Here is a 15737-nt window from a genome sequence, read left to right as displayed (position 1 = left end):
TCTCTCCTGTGGTTCCATTCATATTCTAATCACAGCTTTCCCTTCTCCAGCTCACAGGCACTCCATCAGAGCCCCCAGCCTCAGGCTTTGCACTTTTACTTCCCCCCTTTGTGGCCAGCGCTCTCCTCCGAGGCTCACTAAAATAAGGTTGCCTCAAGGAGAGAGGGAGTATGGGGAAAACTGAAAAAAAATCATACTTGTGCTATTTATGACTAATTTCTAGTGTGTAGCTGATCAAATGTCGATGGTTTTCGGTAGGCGACTTTTTTGAGAAAAAAATAAAAAGGCATCTTAGCAAAGATGGGGGATTGAAATGAGAAAGTGATCGTAATGTGTGGAAAAATACAATCTAAAGTAGCACTCTCTGTAAGTAGTTTCCTAAAAATCTAATCCTGTGGGCATGTTAGAGTTCCCAGGGCCAGTGGAGGAAGACACAGATCAGAAAAGTTCTGAAACTGGCCAACAAGTGTTCATAGGAGCTGGGACTTTAAATAAGAGGGGTTAGAGGAGTGTGTGTGGGGCGGGGGGGGGGGTATAAAAACGTATTAAATGCTATAATGGAAGACGGGGAGGCCACAGTGCTAGGATTGCGTAGATCTAAGCCTCTTTTTTTCTTGGGGAGGGAGCCTTTCTTATTCAAAACAGCCCCACAAAAGGCTTCCAGTGAGCCTTGCCACATCCCCATCTGACTCGAGGCCATTCATCAGCCTTCCGAGCCTATCAATGACATGTCCCCATCAGGGCTGCTATAAAATCAGACCCTTTCCCATGAAACATCAGCAAACATTTTGACGGGTCTGGCTTTCCCCCCCGCTGGATTTCTGGAGTCTCTACCCTCCTCTCCTCTCACCACCTCCCCTCACCATCACTACTGACACCCACCCCTCTTTCGGCGGAGCCCAGACCCTCACCATCTCCTGCCACGGATAGGCAGTGGTCACGGGGAAGCGGAGCCAGACAAGGGAAGACCTACTGAGGAGGGGGAGCTGTACACAGAGCCATTTTCTTGGAGGAGCCAGTTTGCCATTGATGGGAAGAGGATGCATTGTGGGCTGCTGGAGGAGCCTGATATGGATTCCACAGGTTGGTCCTGCTGTCCTGCAACCCTGGTGCTTTGCCTTGACTTATCGGGATGCATGGGGAACCACTCTATGTTGTGGATCACTATAACTGGGCCCCTGGGAATTTGTGACTTTCTCTACAACCATTTTAGAGAACGTTTTTGAGTGAATTGTTGATGAATGCATTTGTTGTTATTGTGAGGGATTACTCACCATGGCATTGCATTTGTTCGATTTTGGTTTCTTCAGATGTCAACAAAGTGGCTTTGTGGATTTGTGCCATTAATTCATGATATATCTATACCAACAATAATACTATTTTGAGGGATGGTTTGATTATGTAAGGACATTAGGGCCTTTAATTTGTGCCACAACCTTGATTAAGGAGCAGTAATTTCATCTCTTAGACAGACCTACATTCAGCAATTTAATGCAATCTCTTTGGGGGGAAAACATCTTCCAAGCCTTCGAGGCGCATGTAGCCTGTGATGCACCTGCTTCTTGTAAACAACTTATTGGGGGAAATAAGCTGCCAGTCCACTGAGGTATGGTGCCCGGAGCAGGATAGAGTCGCATGGCATGACGCAAGAATTAGCCTAAAGTAAATTCAATTTAATATTAAAAACGATATGTTTACGGTAAAGTAATGAATGTTGCTGCTTTAGCTACGAGTTTTTCTACTTGGGCTCTCAATCTAACTTCCTACCGAATAACTTTATTATGGGCTCATTTATTTTACTTTATTGAATATTCATCAGGGAGTTTTTTCCCCTGATGTTTATACTAATTCACTGTCTGGTGTTGAGTTGGTTAACATGAAAGAGTGTAGTCCTTAAATACATTATCAGAGATCCGTTTCGTCCATTGATTGAATTTAATCCAGTTATTTAGAGCTCTATCTTATCTGTGCTCATGGCAAATGATTCAATTACAACCTAAGGATAAGTGCTACAATAGAGAATTATTGTCACCTCAGTGGACTAACTTCATCAATGACTGGGGAAACCAATTTGAAGTATCAGCTAGGCTAATGCACAAGACATTGAAATAAGTTACAAGTCTTCCTAATAATGTATTTCAATTAATTGTAATAATTGGTCTAATAATAATAATTAATTATGTTGATTATAAATAGGCCCATGATGATGATGATAATAATAATTTTAGTGTGTTAATTTGATAATACCGTTAAACTTAGGCCTATATGGAACTGATGACAGCGTGTTCTTTGGTCAACGATATTAGGTAGCCTTACCATAATTTTCTGTTCTTACAATTAAAACCTAATGCCTGGCCTTAGGCTATTGAATATAAGAAAGAGCCTTGCAAAGATCAGAGCAGATAAATTAGGCATAGGCTACACTTTTTATTTTATTAATGAGATAAAGCATTCTAGCCTACTTTTAGGCAATTTATTCTAACTGAGCATGTCACTCATCAGCCAAAAGGTGTCGAATATTCATTTATCCTAAAAGTTCGCAGTCTCTAAACTTTTCTATTTCCATGACCTCTTCTCTATCCCCTTCTGATGGGATGGAACCTGTATATCATTAGATGGAACAGGTTGCCTTGCCAACAGTCAATCCTGGCAACTGCTACTATGATTGTAGTCATGGCGGGAAACAGGATCTACAGGACTACGATAAATATAAGTTTTTCTGTCCCAAGAAAGGACACCAGTTGAGCTATTTCTAAGTAGAAATTCGAATGGGACAAAGGCTTCTGTGTCGCTCGCGAGGCTGCTCTAGCAATGAGCGCGGGCTGAATTGGGGCAAGTGTGCGCGCTTGTAGTCCCCCCAAGAACAATGAAGGATTCCTGCCGTTTTGGTGAAAACATTTCAAATAGAAACACAGCTGCGCTAACACCCCCACAATCGATTATAGTCCAATTGCCCTGTCACATATTTTTTTGCATTTGGCAACATTTGTCTCAAAATGTATTTATAAAAAAGCCAGCTGTTGCAGATGCAGCTTGAGTAAAGTACACTTTTGATAAACCTATCCGAATATGATTGTTAGATCTAGTCAACCTTTGTATAATATAGGGCCCTATATTGATTAGGGCCAATAGAGTAACCAAATATTGGACAAATCATACCGTCGCCATATAGACCTTTAGCCAAATTAATAAATAGGCTATGCGAATTAATCTTTATGTGGGCCACAGAAATGAAACCTACAATTGTAAATTCCTGTAGGCTTTTCTCTGATGTGTGGGCCATCTTGCCTTTTTCTAGAGAGCTGGATTGAAAGATGCCTCAACGAGAGCGAGAGCAAGCGGTATTCCAGTCACACATCCCTGGGGAATACGTCCAATGACGAAAGTAAGCAGTGACCGTGTAACGCTTTAATGTTGTATTACTGCAAGTCATAAAGTAATGGATAAATATATGTTGAAATAATCTATTGTCATAGGCCTAAAATAAGACTGCTATTGATTAAAATAAATTGATATTTGCTATAATAAGGTGCGCTATAATAGGCTTGGTGCGCAAATTATGGCAACGTTAGTGTTTTTCACTTGTCGACTATGTTTGGAATTTGATCAAATAGAGCACACCTTTATTTACAAAACATCACAAAACATGTGTCAATAAGATGTCCCTGATAATCCACTGATTTACATTAATCATAATATTGTTGCACAATAGAATTGCTGGATAAAGAGAGAAATTATAATTGTTTTTGTGTGCTGCATCAAACTTCAACCTTTTTGAACCCTGTTCAGTTTAGATCAAAGATATCTGTTTTTTGATATTCACAGCAATTGATTATTTTTTATATATATTTTTATTGCCCATTACTTAATTGAAGATATTGATTTGAAATAGTTGACAAGTTTCTTTTTTGTCTATAAAAGATGAGGAGAAAGAGAACAACAGGGCTTCTAAACCCCATTCAACACCAGCTACCCTACAATGGTAAGTGTTGGTGTTAATTCACCTCTTTCCCAACTGTTTATATAATGTTGCATAATCCTAAAGCTCTTATTCTAGAGCTGTAATGCTGTAATTTAATGTTCTCAATGCATAAACTATACAACACATTTATTTTCTATTATTTGGGGCATTTACACTTGAGCTTTTTTTTGTTGATAAAGTTTACAAGTGCATTTCCCTATTTTGTTCTTATATTGTTTGCTGTTTAAGGATTGTATGCAGTCTTCTCATGTAGGGGCACATAATTTGATCATGTAAAGATGAAGGACAGAATTGTACCTTTGAGCAGCACCTTTTGAGAAGAGAACTGTCAACTTTAGCGAGCATCGTGAGGGTGCTTACAGTTTACATTTACAATATGACATGGCAGGCCGCTGTTGGGCTGGAAGGATAGTTTAGTATAAAAGCTTTTTCACCAAAATAGCAGTATCTGTTTACCTTCATAGAACCAGAGACCTGTGCATTTGCACCTGTTATGTTCAGAAGATAATAATATGTATTAGACTCAGTTAAAACAGGAAGCTGGCTATATCAATACATTATTTTTCTTTTAATCATTTGTTGTCTATATTTGATATTGCATTCCCTCTGGTGGAAATTCCACACTGGTGAAATACTTGATCAGTCTCTTCCTTGGAGACGTCATTTTTTGAAGGGTGACGATTGAGTTAGTGTTCTTTAGTCATTTTCATGTGACTTTCGTGGAGGCGCGTTGTTTTGTGTAGTGTTGTTGTCAGACACATATATTTCTATTTAAATACACATACCTGGTCTACATAGACAGTCTGAGTCCATGGGAATATTATGTAGAGTTGTGTTGTAGGTCCCCAGGGATTACACAGTCCTTCACACGTCAACAGCAGTAATGGAACTTCCCATTTTCAACTCACTTCTAAAATGGCCTGCTTTATTTTGGTGTATTGCTTGAGGCAGGTGTTCATGAGAAATAATGTTGAGGGTCCTTGTAAAATATTCATATTTTACGTTGCTCTGAAATTTGACAGATGAACAAACAGTCTTTTCTTTATTTTGCACTCAAAATACAGGTGTATTTAGAGTTATTGAGTAATACAGACATCACGTTTCTTTTTATGTTCACGAGATGTTCAAAATAGCTTTTCTTATCATACTACATTTGATAACATACTGTATGTATACTATTAAGGGTGCTTGATCACAACTTTATATTCCCAAATGTATCTATTTTCCATTTATTATGGGAGCAACTGATGTGTTTTCTAGCACTTTGAAGCTCCTCTCTCACATTGTAATGCTTCATTTTGTGAGGTATTTAGGCTATACAGTAGAGACATATTCACTGAACTGATGGTTGTAGTTCTGCCTTTCCCAGATGGTATAAAATAAATCCACATATGTACTTTCACATAGTAGCTCCTAATTTAGGTTAGATTATTTCTCTAATCTCGTCCACTAGTAAATAACCTGCCCTTGACTGAATAAGTACAGGAGTAAACTGGGTAACAGTTTATTTTGATACCGGTAGATACTGTAGATGCCAGTCTAGAGATGTCTTTGTGGTCTGTAAAGAGTCCATGTTATTCTATGGGGATTGATTGACAGGTCTGCTTTTCACCTACAGGCTGGAGGAGAACTATGAGATTGCAGAAGGGGTTTGTATCCCCCGCAGTGCTCTCTATATGCACTACCTGGACTTTTGTGAGAAGCACGACACACAGCCTGTCAACGCCGCCAGCTTTGGGAAGGTAGGACACAGTTACTGACCACTTTAACAGGACATTTAGGAGGGACTGTTTGATTGAGCCCAAACTAATTTTGTGAACATAATACTTCACAGAAAGAGTACATGAAATGGTCCCTTTGGTGGAGTAGGTTATACCTGCGTAGGAAGGTTACCATCTATCAGTATAGTAAAACATGAAAGGGAGAAATAAGTATAGCATTGAAAAAGTATGCTTACTGATGCATGTAGATCAGTCTCATGGCATGTTACGGTGTGTTTGAAAAGTAAAATCCATATGTAGTTATTGGGGAGCAACGGAACGGCCCACTGATGGTTCCCCTGAAAACCACTAGACGGGTTACACAGCTAGAAGAAACATGCTCGTCTCTGTTCCCACAACCCAAAAAAGCCCCTACCCACATACTCCCAGCCACCCCCCACACCCGGACCTAGCCCCCCCCCCCATCCGTCCTCCACACCACCCCTCCCCAGCTCCTGTCGGAGGATATTGAAAAAGAGAAGGGGCCTGGATTAATGTGTAATTAAAGAAAATTTGGAAGGGTGAGATGTTGCGGAATGTTAGATCAGTGGCTAGAGCAGTGTGGGGTGTCCTTTAGGAAGGCTTCATTGATTCGGGACAAAAAAACGAGTGAGGGCCCCGCCTGCCTCCCTGTCTGCTCATTTATCAAGCGGGGCCTGACAGAAACTTCACAGCTTGGCCTCTTTTTTCATCCCGCACAATGGAAAGCTCCACTGTTTGCTAAAGTTTCTGTACCAGGAGCTGGACCAAGGAGCCAATCTCATGGACAAAAAGAAAGAGAGAGAGAGACAGAGGGGAGGAAGGAGGAGAGGGAACAAGGGGGAGAGGGAGAGATTTTGGAGAGGTTTTTAATGTAGAAAAATAATATCCCTGAACGTGTCAAAAATGGATGGCTCCCAAAGCCTTTTTCTCCCACAGCCAGTGGAGACCTCCCTGGGGTTAAGGCTCTGGGAACTCAACAGCTCTTCACGTCTAGAATAGACCATACTTTCACTTGATTCATTGATATGTTCAATGTGGACTTTCATGTCATTCTGTATGAGCTGTACATGGTTAGAAATCATTCTGGATAGGGCAGTTACTTCAGCCGTTAGCTGAAATATTTGTGGACTTTTAAGTGTACAGTATCTCTTCCCTTACATCTACTGTATGATAGCACTGTCAAGAGTGAAAACACATTTTCATCAGGTGCTTTACATAGGGGATATACACATACAATTGCATGAAGAATCTCACAGAGAAAGAAATCACTGATATACTTATTCTAATTCTCGGATTCTAACAGATTATTAGACAACAGTTTCCACAACTGACCACAAGAAGACTGGGCACCAGGGGCCAGTCAAAGTAAGTCAAAGTTGTCTCCTACTTTTCTTTATTTCTTTCTGCACACTGGTTTTGATTTTTGTGTTCCACTATTGAAAGAGAAGTATCATTGTGTTAGTGGAGGGCCTGTTTTTAATGATTCTTCAAGCCAGTAATCTTCACCATGTCTATGATTTGAGGATGTTACCTCTCAAAATCACATGATGACAAGCCACTGTCTCACACCCTGATGAAGAGTCCTTAGCTGAAATGTTGGTTATCCCCTATAGGTACCACTACTATGGTATCGCTGTGAAGGAGAGCTCCCAGTACTACGATGTGATGTACTCCAAGAAGGGGGCGGCGTGGGTGAACGAGACAGGCAAGAAGGAGGTCATCAAGCAGACAGTGGCGTATTCACCACGCTCCAAACTGGGGACGCTCCTGCCAGAGTTTCCAAATGTCAAAGACTTAAATCTGCCCGCCAGTCTGCCAGAGGAGAAGGTAAACAGGACTCTAAAACGTTCCAGACCCACAACCCCCTCCTCCCTTATCCAACCAACCCCTCGCCCCTCTCGCCCCCTCTGGCTATCCCCTTTTATCTGCCCTGGACCTTCACTGACTCTGAGTTTAGAGAAGAAGGACCTTGAGGATTTATATGCTGCTGGCTCCTCACTAACTCTTAATCTTGTGGGGAGATAATAAGATCCAGTGCCAGACAAAGACAGCCACTAACTGTCTAGCTTTAAATGAGGGGGCCATGATTTTCAATGGTTGGTCAGTTGCTGAACTCTAAAGACGGTTTTATGTAGTTTTGGTGTGTGACCTGTTGCAGGTATTTATTGGTGCCGATGTTTTTGGATAAGATTTATTGTCTTGTTTTTCGTATCAATCCATTGATGTATGATATCACTTGAAAACACTAGCTACCAATTACACTGTGTGGTAGACAGTAGAACCCAGTTCTCAGATTAGAATGTGTCTTAACTGAAGCAGCATCCTGGTCATTCACTAAGAATATCACTAGGAAACAATATGTGCCTTTGATCGAGAGCTTGGTACTATGGATTCTATCTGCAAGAATATGATTCTGAGATAATTGGCTTTAACATTCGGAACACTCCTTGGTTTGAATGGTGGCAGTGATTTTTATCTTGTATTCTTTTGAACTTAACAACATGAATTGGGGTATTTAGAGTACTATATAGGTAGAGAACATTGAACAGAACAAGACTATGTCAATAGCTCAATTTTGACTAAAATGCAGATAGAACCTTATAGTCCCAAGCTCTCGAAGTAGCAGTGTGATACAGACTTGGACCTCGTTACTGCCGTTCATTTATACTCAGCCTTCTTTATGTTTTCCCACAGGTGTCAACGTTCATCATGATGTACAGAACTCACTGCCAGAGGATACTGGACACAGTAATACGTGCCAACTTTGACGAGGCAAGACACTTTTCATATCTGTCCATATTTTGCACCTTTATTTACCAGTCCCATTAAATGTGACAGGACTTTGTTTAGGATTTTTTTTTGACTGTAAAACTTAACTCTCTTGTTGAATGTGGTCACAAAAATGATTACGAGCTAAACGTTCTTGGACTTCTAAATAAAGATATCCCATTTTCATGAGAATCGGTTTAGTTCTTACCTAATCTCGGAACACGGAACCAAATGTGTTGTGCTACCAGTCTGCCACAATAAACCACTTCTAACCTAAATGTATCTCATTAGAAAAGTTGGGTTAGTGTCTTTAGTCTCTTAAGTTGTATTGTACGTGACGTTGAGAGAATGACCCTCCTCTCTTGGGTGTCTCCAGGTCCAGAGCTTCCTGCTGCACTTTTGGCAGGGCATGCCCCCCCACATGCTCCCTGTCCTGGGCTCCTCCACTGTGGTCAACATCGTGGGCGTCTGTGACTCCATTCTTTACAAGGCAATCTCTGGGGTTCTTATGCCCACCGTCCTGCAAGCACTCCCTGATAGGTGAGTGCGTGTTTAGTGTAGTGTAGCTCGCAAAAGCCACAATCCTGAGTTTTTGTTTCATTCCATTTCAAATTCATAGACATAGATATAAATGCAAAGACTGACAGTCCATGAGATCCACATAATTGTTCTAAACATATTTGACATGCATATTGTTTGTTTAAAAAGACTAAAACGACATGCACTGAGTTACAGCCTCTATAGAGAAAAAGGTCTATGAGGAAAGCTTGACTTTTACCTTTGTGTTATACAACCTTGGTTATTTGTGATGTAATGTAGATTTGTTCCAGTTTGACCCAGGTGATCCGGAAGTTTGCCAAACAGCTGGATGAGTGGCTTAAAGTAGCACTTCACGACCTGCCTGAAAACCTGAGGAATATCAAATTTGAATGTAGGAGTCTGCATTGAAAAATACAGTCATTACTCTCCTGGTTTTATAACAACGATGATATACTGAGTCTTGGAAAAAGGAGAATGCACCAATTTGAGGTTTTAACAGGTTTTAATAAGCAAATGTTATACTGTAGAAAACATAACAGTTAATATTTCCTCTCCCTTTTATCCACAGTATCTAGAAGATTTTCTCAAGTTCTCAAGAGGCAGACATCTTTGAACCATCTATGTCAGGTAGCTATTTCACTGTATAAATGTAATGAAATCCATATGAAAATATGACTGATAAAGGTATATGCGGTGTGTATCACTATCTAATAATGTGTGTGTTTGTTGATCTGTCTCTGGGCAGGCGTCACGGACGGTGATCCACAGTGCAGACATCACCTTTCAGATGATGGAGGACTGGAGGAACGTGGACCTGAACAGCATCACCAAGCAGACACTTTACACCATGGAGGACACATGGGAGGAGCACCGGCGGCTCATCATCCACTGTAAGGCCACAGACACGCACACACGTACGGATGCAGACACACAAATGTACACACACACACACACACACACACACACACACACAATCCCTGTAGTAGCATTCACAGTAAGTTACGTTAAGTCCAAAAGCCTAGAATCCACATTCCAAAAAACCCTATTGTGCTCCAATACTTTTAACTTAAATTGCTTGCTCTCCTTCATAGCATTGTAGGAGAGAAATGCACTTCACACACAGCTGTCAATAACACACAGTAGATGTCAGCCATTGGACAATCATTCCCACGGCCAGGAAAGTCAAGCCTTAATGATGAAAGCTAAAAGGTTAAGCAAGATGACTCTTCTCTGAAACACCCTGTGGACCATTTCAAATTCATTTCAGCGTCAACACCCTCAAATGGCCGTGCTAGGGTCACAGTTCACAGATTGGCATAAAGAGGCCATTTCCACGTCCCACTCTCATTCTGTTCTATTAGACAGAGAGAAATTATGCACAATTTTTTAACATTTTATTTCACCTTTATTTAACCAGGTAGGCCAGTTGAGAACAAGTTCTCATTTACAACTGCGACATGGCCAAGATAAAGCAAAGCAGTGCGACAAAAACAGCAACACAGAGTTACACATTGGATAAACAAACATACAGTCAATAACACAATAGAAAATCTGTAAACAGTGTGTGCAAATGAAGTAAGGAGGTAAGGCAATAAATAGACCATAGTGGGGAAGTAATTACAATTTAGCAATTAACACTGGAGTGATAGATGTGCAGATGAGGATGTGCAAGTAGAAATACTGGTGTGCAAAAGAGCAGAAAAACAAAAAACAAATATGGGGATGAGGTAGTTAGATGGGCAATTTACAGATGGGCTGTTTACAGCTGCAGCGATCGGTGACTATGACAACAAATAAGACACAGCCTCATATACAAGACATACTGTATATGCTGCTGGTTTTGGTAGTTTGATTGATTTAAGTAAGGGTAGTTTAGGTCCATAGTCACACACGACAATTATTCAACCTTTTCATTTGATCCAAATTGCTATCTGCCAAGACTCTGATCTGTGTAGACAAGTATGGAGCTTTCTCCACCAGTTACAAATATATGTCCCCTGAAGGATGACATAGGCTATGTGTTGACAAACTGTGGCTAAATGCAGCTCTCGTCTCCTTCCTCTCTCAGTGTACCAGGAATTTGACCATCTGCTGGAGGAGCAGTCTCCTATAGAGGCCTACATCGAGTGGCTAGACTCCATGGTGGACCGCTGTGTTGTCAAGGTCAGTTGAGGATGTAAATACTTCATATAACTCAGCAAAAAAAGAAACGTCCCTTTTTCAGGACCCTGTCTTTCAAAGATAATTTGTAAAAATCCAAATAACTTCACAGGTTTTCATTGTAAAGGGTTTAAACACTATTTCCCGTGCTTGTTCAATGAACCATAAACAATTAATGAACATGCACCCGTGGAACAGTCGTTAAGACACTAACAGCTTACAGACGGTAGGCAATTAAGGTCACAGTTATGAAAACTTAGGACACTAAAGAGGCCTTTCTACTGACTCTGAAAAACACCAAAGGAAAGATGCCCAGGGTCCCTGCTCATCTGCGGGAACGTGCCTTAGACATGCTGCAAGGAGGCAGGAGGACTGCAGATGTGGCCAGGGCAATAAATTGCAATGTCCGTACTGTGAGACGCCTAAGACAGCGCTGCAGGAAGACAGGACGGACAGCTGATCGTCCTCGCAGTGGCAGACCACGTGTAACAATACATGCACAGGATCGGTACATCCGAACATCACATCTGCGGGACAGGTACAGGATGGCAACAACAACTGCCCGAGTTACACCAGGAAGCACAATCTCTTCATCAGTGCTCAGACTGTCTGCAATAGGCTGAGAGAGCCTGGACTGAGGGCCTGTAGGCCTGTTGTAAGGCAGGTCCTCACCAGACATCACCAGCAACAGTCACCTATGGGCACAAACCCTCCGTCGCTGGACCAGACAAGACTGGCAAAAAGTGCTCTTCACTGACGAGTCACGGTTTTGTCTCACCAGGGGTGATGGTCAGATTCGCATTTATCGTCGAAAGAATGAGCTTTACACCGAGGCCTGTACTCTGGAGTGGGATCGATTTGGAGGTGGAGGGTCCGTCATTGTCTGGGGCGTTGTGTCACAGCATCATCGGACTGAGCTTGTTGTTATTGCAGGCAATCTCAACGCTGTGCGTTACAGGGAAGACATCCTCCTCCCTCATGTGGTACCCTTCCAGCAAGCTCATCCTGACATGACCCTCCAGCATGACAATGCCACCAGCCATACTGCTCATTCTATGTGTGATTTCCTGCAAGACAGGAATGTCAGTGTTCTGCCATGGCCAGCGAAGAGCCCGGATCTCAATCCCATTGATCACGTCTGGGACCTATTGGATCGGAGGGTGAGGGCTAGGGCCATTCCCCCCAGAAATGTCCGGGAACTTGCAGGTGCCTTGGTGGAAGAGTGGGGTAAGATCTCACAGCAAGAACTGACAAATCTGGTGCAGTCCATGAGGAGGAGATGCACTTCAATACTTAATGCAGCTGGTGGCCACACCAGATACTGACTGTTACTTTTGATTTTGACCCCCCCTTTGTTCGGGTATACACTATTCCATTTCTGTTAGTCACATACAGTATCTGTGGAACTTGTTTAGTTTATGTCTCAGTTGTTGAATCTTGTTATGTTCATACAAATATTTACACATGTTAAGTTTGCTGAAAATAAACGCAGTTGACAGTGAGAGGACGTTTCTTTTTTTGCTGAGTTTATATAAAAATCAAATCAAAATCAAATCAAATTTTATTAGTCACATGCACCGAATACAACAGGTGCAGACCTTACAGTGAAATGCTTACTTACGAGCCCCTAACCGACAGTGCAAAGCCCTTTTAACATCTAGGATGTATCATTAGAAAACCTCCAGCCATCATCTTTAGGCATTTGCTTTCTACTATGGCTACAGTATGCTGTAGGCTAATCATAAGTGGAAACTATAGAAAATAATTTCTTCAATTGCACCCTAAAATGTTCCACAGTGATGTTTGTGTTGCATTTACTAAGGCCATACTGGACCGTTCGTGTGTTATTTTATTGTTGAAGTATATTTGTACAGAAAATCAGTAAGGATTTTGTCCCTGAAAAATAACCATGCATTTTAATGGCATCCGTCTCTCCATGACTTGCTGACGCAGAGCCACTCGAGCTGCCATCCTAGTTAATGCTGTCTTCATGGCTCCCATTTGCGGCCATTATGCTCCAGATATGGGCTTGTAAAATGTGGTTGCCCTGGCAACGTCACGGACTCCCCAGACAATGGTTCAATGAGAAGGTGTGTCCCCCGGGGCAAATGAAATAGTTGACTTGTTGACATGTTTTTCGTTCCTGAGGGTTAAGCCCCAATACGGACCCAGTGGTTAATTCTCTCCCCCCTCCCTCTCCAACTCTTCCCTTCCCCCTCTTTTCTCATGGAAATATCTCTTTAAGGTGGCAGGAAAGAGGCCCGGGTGCCTGAAGAAGGTGGCCCAACAGTTCCTGCTCATGTGGTCGTGCTTCGGGACCCGAGTCATCCGGGATATGACCCTCCACAGTGCACCTAGCTTCGGTGAGTGTTGAATCTAGCATTGGGCTGGGGCATGTATCAGCCAACACCAGGAAAGTTGTTTTTAGGGGGTTATGTAATGTTATTGAGCCATATTTCTGGTGTCACGAGTGTCAGACAGAAGTTGCCTAGTTCTAGTTTTGGTCCAAGTAACTAAAATAGTTTGTGAAGAACATTGCCCCAAAACTGCACCAAAACTTACTGAACTGAGTTATTTGAATATACTACTATGCATGTAGGTCCAAAAGTAGTTTAAGCCCCTCCCCCCATTTTGTGGAAATAGGAATGTTTTGCGCAGACTCAGCAGATAATTGCCTTCCGATGTTCTCCCAATCCAAAACGGGGAAAGCGTGGTGGTAAGATGGCTGCCTTGCTGGTATGGCCCCCCTAGCCTTTACTTTACTAGCTAGCGGTGCATGACCAAGGCACTGAAAGAGATAGGAGCTGTAAAAAAGAAAGAAAGTGACTTCCCTTCCCCCTCTTCTCCTCTCCCCTTCAGGCTTGTCTGTGAATATCAAAGCCACAGCTGGTTGCAATGTTTTGATAAAGCAGCTCTCTGTGCGAAAACAGCTAATTAACAATGGCTACCCCCCAGCCCTCTCTTCCCCAATGTTTTTTGTTGTTGTCTTTTCCAATTTATGACCAGGCAGTATTGCACTCCTCTGTTCCCTGAAAAGCCGCTGGTGTTTATTATGCACACGGTGGCTGGAGTGACCAGCACAATGTCATGATTGTGTCACGCTCCTTCCTTCTCCAGCCACAATCTCAGTCATCTCCCATACCCGACCCAGGGGTCGGCCGTCATATTTGGGGCAAGGACTTTGTACCAGGAAACAAGAAACAGCCCCCCTGTCTCTTTTAATGGCAATGGCCGCCCAGTCGTTCTGCTTCCTCACACTGCCTTTTGAGTTGAGTGTGCTGCTAGGAGGCAGTCTGTCAGATGTTTGGAAGGACTAGTAACCCTCTACAACCAGTGTGATTATTGTTATCTGACTCTGCTGGTCATCTATGAACGTTTGAACATCTTGGCCATGTTCTATTATAATCTCCACCCAGCACAGCCAGAAGAGGACTGGCCACCCCTCAGAGCCTGGTTCCTCTCTAGGTTTCTTCCTAGGTTCCTGCCTTTCTAGGGAGTTTTTCCTAGCCACCCTGCTTCGACATCTGCATTGCTTGCTGTTTGGGGTTTTAGGCTGGGTTTCTGTACAGCACTTTGTTACATCGGCTGATGTAAAAAGGGCTTTATAAATATATTTGATTGATTGATCAATGAAACACACAGTCTGATCTTTCAGGCTGTTTTGTAAACGGTGTTTTCAAATGTATAAGTGTATGTTCATAGCTTTGAATGGATGATTTCTAGGCCCACAACCACAGACAACACTCAAATACACTGCACATCTTAGAATCTTCATTTGAACTTTATATAGCTCATTACTTCCCTTTAAAATGATTAGACTTGTTGGTTGGATGATAGGGACACTGATCCATCCTGGCAAGGACTGTTTCCTTAGTTACTCTCTCGCTCTCTCTCGTTCTTTCTTTCTTTCTTTCTTTCTTTCTTTCTTTCTTTCTTTCTTTCTTTCTTTCTTTCTTTCTTTCTTTCTTTCTTTCTTTCTTTCTTTACTGGCATGGGAAACATATGTTTACATTGCCAAAGCAAGTGAAATGGATAAACAAAAGTGAAATAAACAATAAAATACATTTTACACTATAAAAATCAAAGACATTTCAAATATCATATTATGTCTACATACAGTCTTGTAACGATGTGCAAATAGTTAAAGTAAAAAAGGGAAAATAAATAAACATCAATATGGGTTGTTTTTACAATGGTGTTTGTTCTTCACTGGTTGCCCTTTTCTTGTGGCAACAGGTCACAAATATTGCTGTTGTGATTGCACACTGTGGTATTTCACCCAATAGATATGGGAGTTTATCAAAATTGGATTTGTTTTCAAATTATTTGTGGGTCTGTATAATCTGAGAGAAATATGTTTCTCTAATATAGTCATACATTTGACAGGAGGTTAGGAAGTGCAGCTCAGTTTCCACCTCATTTTGGGGGCAGTGTGCAGATAGCCTGTCTTCTCTTGAGAGCCAGGTCTGCCTACGGCGACCTTTCTCAATAGCAAGGCTATGCTCACTGAGTCTGTACATACTCAAAGCTTTCCTTAATTTTGG

General features: G+C 41.8%; 1 protein-coding gene across 3 annotated transcripts in view; it reads left to right on the top strand.

Moving 5' to 3' along the window:
- The first annotated feature begins 691 nt into the window (after positions 1-691).
- Positions 692-15737, top strand: part of LOC106561413 (transcription factor RFX4) — a 38824-nt gene continuing 23778 nt past the window's right edge. Inside the window, exons 1-13 of one of the 3 annotated variants that reach the window (XM_014125361.2) lie at positions 692-1083; positions 3299-3385; positions 3922-3982; positions 5601-5724; positions 7028-7089; positions 7338-7551; positions 8419-8496; positions 8870-9033; positions 9324-9424; positions 9602-9660; positions 9779-9923; positions 11102-11196; positions 13439-13556. In XM_014125361.2, coding sequence (XP_013980836.1) covers positions 1041-1083; positions 3299-3385; positions 3922-3982; positions 5601-5724; positions 7028-7089; positions 7338-7551; positions 8419-8496; positions 8870-9033; positions 9324-9424; positions 9602-9660; positions 9779-9923; positions 11102-11196; positions 13439-13556 — 1351 coding nt within the window. In that variant the 5' untranslated portion in view covers positions 692-1040. The remainder of the gene's footprint in view (positions 1084-3298; positions 3386-3921; positions 3983-5600; positions 5725-7027; positions 7090-7337; positions 7552-8418; positions 8497-8869; positions 9034-9323; positions 9425-9601; positions 9661-9778; positions 9924-11101; positions 11197-13438; positions 13557-15737) is intronic. The other 2 variants (XM_014125360.2, XM_014125362.2) reach the window with 2 other exon arrangements.

This window comes from Salmo salar, chromosome ssa10 (genome assembly GCF_905237065.1).
Source record: "Salmo salar chromosome ssa10, Ssal_v3.1, whole genome shotgun sequence".
Classification (NCBI taxonomy): domain Eukaryota; kingdom Metazoa; phylum Chordata; class Actinopteri; order Salmoniformes; family Salmonidae; genus Salmo; species Salmo salar.
This window is presented reverse-complemented; position numbering and strand designations above follow the sequence as displayed.